This window comes from Pipistrellus kuhlii, unplaced genomic scaffold (genome assembly GCF_014108245.1).
Source record: "Pipistrellus kuhlii isolate mPipKuh1 unplaced genomic scaffold, mPipKuh1.p scaffold_m20_p_34, whole genome shotgun sequence".
Lineage (NCBI taxonomy): Eukaryota > Metazoa > Chordata > Mammalia > Chiroptera > Vespertilionidae > Pipistrellus > Pipistrellus kuhlii.
The window spans coordinates 2,834,782-2,842,722 of NW_023425534.1; the positions used below are offsets into that span (position 1 = coordinate 2,834,782).

At 57.2% G+C, this 7,941-nt stretch overlaps 1 protein-coding gene across 1 annotated transcript in view; it reads right to left on the reverse strand.

The window, feature by feature from the left end:
• Positions 1-1,963: 1,963 nt before the first annotated feature.
• TNFRSF9 (TNF receptor superfamily member 9) overlaps positions 1,964-7,941 on the reverse strand; it is a 19,441-nt gene continuing 13,463 nt past the window's right edge. Inside the window, exons 6-8 of the mRNA XM_036460835.2 lie at positions 7,172-7,308; positions 6,604-6,738; positions 1,964-2,243 (exon numbers count right to left, since the gene is read on the reverse strand). Of these exons, the coding sequence (XP_036316728.1) occupies positions 2,152-2,243; positions 6,604-6,738; positions 7,172-7,308 (364 nt within the window). The 3' untranslated portion in view covers positions 1,964-2,151. The remainder of the gene's footprint in view (positions 2,244-6,603; positions 6,739-7,171; positions 7,309-7,941) is intronic.

The window sequence follows — 7,941 nt, forward strand, 5'->3', positions numbered from 1 at the left end:
GTCGCTGTGCTGTTGATATCTGGCTCCGTGGACTGATGAGTTTGCCGACTGCTGGGCTAGTGCATCGGGTGGAAGTTCATATACCCCAAACCCAGAAATTCCGCTCACAGGGAGTTTCCCTCCTGCACACAACACACACGGAAGAGCATTCACAGTGACGCCGTTCATCATCGCAAATGCCTGGAAACGGCCCGCACCGCCTTCGGTAGAAAACCGATCGATAAATTATCGTTTATTTGCAAAACTGTGCACGCAGCCAAAACGAATGTCTTCCAGCTGCACACCACAGCACGAACGCGTCTCATAAATACACGTCTGAATCCTGAGAGCAGGTTCCCCAAGTCTCCACACGGCACAAACCCCTTTTCAGAAATCTCAGAAACAAACTGAACGAAATGAGACAGTACTGTAGAGTGTATGATGATACAATCAATGATTTTTGTTTTTTAAAAGGAAGGCTGAGCGCCAGCCTCCTGAGAGAGCTGGCTCGGGGTGGGTCGGGAATGTCGGCAGAAGAGCAGGGAGAGAAGCAGCACTCAGACGGATGCTCTGACCTTGACGTTGACCTGACACAGGGTCAGACCCTAAATGTTTTTGGTTTTTTCTTTGTGGGCCATTGAGTCCCTTGTCACAACTGTCACGTCTGCTATTGCCGTGCGAAGGTGCCGGACAGTCAGTAAATAATGAGAGTGGTTGTGTGTTCCAGTAAAACTTCAATCACAGCCCAGCCAATCTGGCTCAGTGGGTGGGCATTGACCTATGAACCAGGAGGTCACAGTTCGATTCCCGATCAGGGCACAGGCCCGGGTTGTGGCCTCGATCCTCAGTGAGGGGCCTGCAGGAGACAGCCAATCAATGAGTCTGTCATCACTGATGTTTCTATCTCTCTCCCTGTCCCTTCCTCTCTGAAATCAATAAAAATACATATTTTTTCAAAAACTTCATTTATACCGGTTTGGCTCAGTGGATAGAGTGTGGGCCTGCAGACGGGTGTGTGTGTGTGTGTCCCAGATTCGATTCCGGTCAGGGGCATGTACCTTGGTTGTGGGCACATCCCCAATGGGGAGTGTGCAGGAGGCAGCTGATCAGTGTTTCTCTCTCATCGATGTTTCTGACTCTCTGTCCCTCTCTCTTCCTCTCTGTATAAAATCAATAAAATATATTTAAAAATAAAATAAAATAAAAAAATAAAAACTTCAGTTACAGACTCAGAAATTTGAGTCTCATGTAACTTCCTTCTTCTTTTGATATTAAGAACCACGTGAAAACTCTTCCTGGCTCCTGAGCCACAGAGGCTGTGGGTCTCCGATTCAGCCAGGGGAGCGACCCCACCCCCACCCCCCCACCCCCACCCCCCGCCCAGCCCTCTGCGTGGGCCCCTGGGGCTTCGCTCTGTGACTGTGTTTTGTTTGTTAGTTTATGTGCATAAAGTGTTGCCTGTAACGCTTTTAAGAATAAAATGAAGTGTAAGCCCTGGCTCAGAGCGGGGAGGACAGAGGCAGGAGAGGGGAGGGGGAGGGACCACAGACCTGCAGGGACGTGCAATCTTCCCAAGACTCGTCCCAGCCTGGGCTCTGCCTTCCCTCCCCCCGCCCTGGCTGAGACCACCGTGCTGGGGACAGACCCGACATGTGACAATGCATCTATGGCTCATTGTCACATGTCCTGTCACACACAGCCCTGAGGGATATGAGCTGGACCATGTATCTACAGGATTGAATTTAAAACAATTCTCTTTGAATTAAAAAAACAAACAAATAAAAAAACAGCCCTAGCCTGTTTGGCTCAGTGGATAGAGCAGTGGCCCTGGTCAGGCCTTGTGCAGGGGGTAACCCATCGATGTGTTTCTCTCACATCGATGTTTCTCTCTCTCCCACGCTCTCTAAAGATCAATGGGAAATGGCCTCGGGTGAGGATTAACACACAACACGGAAACCTCACCCTCACCTGCCAATGCTAGCTGGAAGATGCCCTGAGCCACCAGCCCTGGCCGTCCTCGGAGGAAAGGGGTACAGTTTAAGGGACTTGTTGGGGGGAACCCGGGATTGTGTGGGTCCGCATTTTCAGTAGAGAAAGGTGCGACGGTGGGACCACTCCTGTTTCTCCTCTGTTTCTTCTCAGTCGCGTCCCAGCTGCTCCTGGGGTTTCTGCTCACAGCTGACCCTCCTCTCCTTCCTCCTCCTCGGGGAACCCGCAGCTGCAGCCATCCTCCTCCTGGGCTGTCCGCACCGGCTTCAGGAACGCTGGGGGAGGCACAGGCATGGGTGGTTGGTGGTCTGTCGGAATCATTCAACGTTCACCTCCTAGAGCTCATTCCCGCGGGACAAACTTCTCCAAGAGGCAGATGTTCTCCCCTTCAATTCGAAGCCGCCCGTCAGCAAGAGAGGTGATGCCCTGACCGGTGTGGCTCAGTGGATAGAGCGTCGGCCTGCGGACTGAAAGGTCCTGGGTTCGATTCCGGTCAAGGGCATGTACCTTGGTTGCAGGCACATCCCCAGTGGGGAGTGTGCAGGAGGCAGCTGATGGATGTTTCTCTCTCATCGATGTTTCTAATTCTCTATCCCTCTCCCTCCCTCTCTGTAAAAAATTAATAATTTTTTTAAATGGACACAAAGAGAGAGAGAGAGAGAGAGAGAGAGAGAGAGAGAGAGAGAGAGAGAGAGAGAGGATGATGACGACGAAGAAGACACGTGTGGCTGGTCTCAGGCGCGCTGAGTGAGAAAGGCTGTGTGTTCCTGATCCGTTTCTACATCGTGTGACTCTGTGTACGTAACATTCTCAGAGAGACACAAGTGTAGAGACAGGACACAGGTTCAAGGTGGCTGGGATTGGGGGGACGGGCAGGGGCAGGGGCAAGGTTGGCTGTGAAGGCCCAGCAGAGGTAGATCTTTGTGCTCAGGGAATACTGTGTATGTGTGTGTGTGTATGTGTGTGTGTGTGTGTGTGTGTGTGAGAGAGAGAGAGAGAGAGAGAGAGAGAGAGAGAGAAAATGTGTGTGAGTGTGTGTGTTTGTATGAGAGAGAGAGAGTGTGTGTGTGAGAGAGAGAGAGAAAGAGTGTGTGTTTGAGAGAGAGTGTGTGTGTGTGAGAGAGAGAATGTGTGTGAGTGTGTGTGCTTGTATGAAAAAGAGAGAAATGTGTGTGTGTGTATTTGTATGAGAAAGAGAGAATGTGTGTGTTGTCTGTGTGTGTGAGAGAGAGAGTGTGTGTGTGTGTGTGAGAGAGAGAGAGAGAATGTGTGTGAGTGTGTGTGTTTGTATGAAAAAGAGAGAGAATGTGTGTGTGTGTATTTGTATGAGAAAGAGAGAATGTGTGTGTGTGTGTGTGTTTAAATAGATATTTATTGATTTCAGTGAGGAAGGGAGAGGGAGAGAGTGAGAGAGAGAAAGAGAGAGGGAAAGAAACATCAATGATGAGAGAGAATCGTGGACTGGCTGCCTCCTGCACGCCCCACACTATGGATCAGAGGTCAACCCTCAGCCAGGGAGCCCCGCTGGCTGGGCCAGTCCTCTGTTTTGCTTGCACGGTGGCTATACCATCTACACCTGCGATAGGATGACACCCAACTACACACACGGCCCCGCCTGCGTGGCCCGGTTGGTGGGAGCATCATCCTGGACACCAATAGGTCGTGGGTTCGAATCCCGGTCAGGGCACCTAACTAGGCTGTGGTTCCTTCAGTGGCCGGGGCATGTATGGGAGGCAACTGATTGACGTTTCCCTCTCACGTCCATGTTTCCCTCTCTCCCTCCCTTTCTCTCTCTCTCTCAGGAGTCAATAAAAACATATCCTCAGGCGAGGCTTAAACACACACACACAAACAACAAATATCCACACACACTGCCCCTCGGTCCTTGCTCGGCCCGACCTCGCACTATCGATACATCGAACTCGACCCTGGCCCCCCCCCCCCACGGTTCACAGCTTCCTGTGAACCCACAGCTATTTTAAAATAGAATGTTTCTAAAAATAACCTAAAGCTTTCAAAAACCGGAATGCGGTTCCATTGCAGCTCGCTCGTCACTCACACACACACATGCGTGCACACACACACACACACACACACACACACCTCTGAAAGCTGCCATGGAAAGGTTCGTTCTCGCTATGAGCTGTCAGTGAGAGCCAGAGCTGTCAGTCAGAGGCCCGGCCTCAGAAAGGGAAGCCGGAGCCAACCACGGGGGAGGAGGTGCCCGCAGCGCCCACGCAGCCCACCCGAGGGTGCCCACACGGCCAGGAGACGAGGATGGGGTGTCCTCCCCCCCCCAACAGAAAGGTGCTCAGACTCCGTGGGTTTCTGGGCAGAGAGAAGGAAATCCCAGGGGCCATCATAACGTGAAAACAGTCCCATCTCACTGAAGTCAGGGAAATGCAGATTAGACGGCAGTGACATCTGCCCGCCCACCGGAGGGAGACATGGAGGCCAAGGTTAGCAGGACTGGGGGCCCCGGAGCTCTCCTGGCCACCGGGCGGTGTGGGGGTCCCCCGCCGGCTAGAAGGCAGCTGGGGTGTCTTCAAAGGACCCAGCCGTTATCTTTCTGGATTAAAACAACCAGAAGCACGTGCTGTGTGCGCGGAGATGAATGGACAGAAACACGGGAACACCGCGGTCTGAAACAGCCCCAGCTGGACAAGCCCAAGGGCCCGTCCACATGTGAAGGACAGATGCATGGTGAGGCGGCCGCTGGCTCAGCAGAAGCGTTTCCAGCCACAGAAACCAACGGACCCTGGGGTCCACAGAGCCAAATAGCAGCAGGACAACGGCTGACATTTCTTTGGAGAGCCCGATTTTTTAAACGTAAACGTCTTCTAACGCCACTTCTTCGCAATAGACTCGCCCAGGCTGGGGTCTCTTGTGGAAGAGCCGCCCTCCAGGGGCCAAAGAGCTGCAGGTGGCTCGCGAACCGCAGTCTGCCGACCCCGGCTCTGGACGGGTGGGAATGCTGCCAGGCTGCAGCAGAGAAGGCAGACCCTGAGCAGACACAGAGAAGGCAGAGCAGACACAGCCACTTGCTCGGGGCTGAAGCTGTTGTTCGTAGCAAAGCTATAAATGCGAGCGAGGAAGTGGTGGGGCGGAGGCCTTGTCTGGAGGGACGGCAGGGCTGGGGGCGGGGCTTAGTGACCCTGTGTCCCTCTGGACCGGTGCTGGGTGACAGGCGTCCACCCCACAGCCGCCCGTTAGGCTGTGTCCCTGAGCCTCAGTGCGCGGTGGAGAGCATTCTGTGTGGCTTCCAAGTGCCCGTCAGACAGTCAGGGCAGCGCGTGCTTAGGGAAGACTGCGGATCCTGTCCCCCAGCTCTGCTGCTCCTGTCCCCCCCACCCCTGGGACCGTCTGGGTCACAGCGCCGCTCCCTCGGCCCACGCCCCCCTCGGCCGAATCCCTCCTGCCAACCTCGCCTGCGTCTCTGGTTCCTTCCTCTGTGGAGACAAAACCCAGGCCCGTCTATAAACCTGGAGAACATGTCCATCCATGTTCTGTAATTGGTTTGAGAGAGAGAGGAGGGGAGAGGGAGGGGGGAGGGACATCGATCGGCTGCCTCCTGGGGCCTGAGCCTGAAACCTGGGCGTGTGCCCTGACCGGGAATCCAGTCAGAGGCCTCGTGGTCCCTGGGACGATGCTCCACCCACTGAGCCACCCTAGCCGAGCTGTAACTTCTCTGAGTAAAGACTAAGAGGTTTCGCTGCCACGCTCCATACACAAATAGCATCCTGGCCCAGTGCAGAGGCGTTCCTCACCTCACCCATACTGCTGGCGTCTGAGCCCAGGCCCGTCACCCGCCCTAACCCCGCAAGGCCTGCGCCTCCTGCCTGCGGGGACCAGCCGAGGAGCAGGGCCGAGGGGGCGAAGGTGACTTTCTGATTCCTGTTGATCGGTGTCCTGTGTGCACAGCTGGCTGGCCGCAAACATGTGCGCGCACGCACACACACACACATACACACGCACATGCACATACTTACACTGTCGCCTTTCTAGAACCCTGGACTCTGCTGCCATTGCCCACTCTCTCCCACTCTGCCCTGTGGACATCTGGGCTGGGGAGCTCTGAGCTTGGGGCCCTGCCTGAGCGTAGTAGGGCGTTTAGCACCCTCCCTGACCACCCACTGGGTGCCAGCATATCACACCCGCCCCCACCCCCACCCCTACCCCCACCCTCAACCCCATCCCCACCCCCACCCCTACCCCCACCCTCAACCCCATCCCCACCTCCACCCCTACCCCGCCCCCACCCCCGCCCCTACCCCCACCCTCAACCCCATCCCCACCTCCACCCCTACCCCGCCCCCACCCCCACCCTCAACCCCATCCCCACCTCCACCCTTACCCCACCCCCACCCCTACCCCCACCCTCAACCCCATCCCCACCTCCACCCCTACCCCGCCCCCACCCCCGCCCCCACTCCCACACCCACCCCCAGGTGGTGAAGCCCCCATCCCCTTGGGGGCAGCGCTGCCTGCGCTGACACCCCGGGCTGTTGTGACCCCGTTTCCAGAACGTAGCCCCCTCTCCCTCCTCCCTCCTCCCTCCTCCCTCCTCCCTCCTCCCTCCTCCCTCCTCCCGGGAAAGCCCGCCCGGGCCCGGGCTCGGCTGAGCCGTGTGCTTACGCTGCTTGAGGAGGGACAGGAGCTTCCGCCGGCCCTGCTCGGCCTCCGAGAACCGCAGCACCAGCAGCAGCACCAGGGCCAGCGCGGCGGCCCCGGCCAGCGCCAGCAGGAAGATGCTGAGGGGCGGCCGGGGCCCTGGGCCAAGGAGAGAGCATGCACATGAGTTTACTTACGTTCATGGTCCCATCAGCAAAGCCCTCGTCCTCGGGCATCCACCCAGCTAACTTGGTAAACCTGCCCGCGTGTTAAGAAAAGAAAACTTTTCTTAAACCCCTTGCCCGGCTGGTGTGGGTCAGTGGTTAAACGTCAGCCTGTGAACCAGGAGGTCAGGGCGCAGGCCCGGGTTGCAGGCTCCATCCCAGTGGGGGTGTGCAGGCAGCAGCCGGGCCACGATTCTCTCTCATCGTTGACGATCCGCTCTCTCTGCTCGCTCAGTGCCGGACAGGCCCCGAGGCCAGCGGAGGGAGATGCTGGTGCCGTGAGGGCAGAGCCGGGGCCCATGAGGGGTCGGGTCCCAGCGGGCACGGCCACCCCCAGCCACACGGACCCGAGGGCGACACCCAGCTACCTGGCTCTGGCGCTGGCTCGGGGGTGGGCGCGGGGGCGGAGGGGGCCCCGGGGGAGACGCCCGCCGGGCGCGGCCCGCACACCGCGTCCCTCTCCTTCGTCCCGTTCACCAGCACGGCCTTCCCGTCCCGGGCGCAGCTGGAAAGGGTTCGAGTCAGTGATGCAGGTCCAGAGGGTGCCAAGGAGACACACTGCCGTCCCCGCCCCACGAGGCAGCCTGGTCACACCCACGTGAGAGCCTGGGCTCCTGAAGACTTTTTAAAAATATTTTTTTATTGATCAGAGAGAGAGGGAGAAAGGGAGAGAAAGAGACATAGATCTGAGAATGAACCATCCATTGGCTGCCTTCTCAGTGCCCCCTAAGGGACATTGAGCCCACAACCCAGGCCTTTGCCCGGACCAGGAGTCAAACCTGTGGCCTTTACACACACACACACACACACACACACACACACACACACACACACGATGATGCCCAACCCACTGAGCCACACTGGTCAGGCCACGCTGGTGTTAGAGGGGAGCACGCAGCTCTGACGGGAGGCTCAGCATCATTTCCAGGGAAAATGCCCACTTTGCTGAGCCAGGCACTACCCCGTACTGTCCCCACCCTGCCTGGGGGGCAGCAGGCTGTGTCTATTCCCGATAGATTTCAAAAAGCCTCGCTGAGTCTGGCCGGTGTGGCCCAGGGGTTGATGTCACCCTATGAGCCAGGAGGTCACGGTTGGATTCCTAGCCAGGGCGCCTGCCGGGTTACGGCTCCCTCCCCAG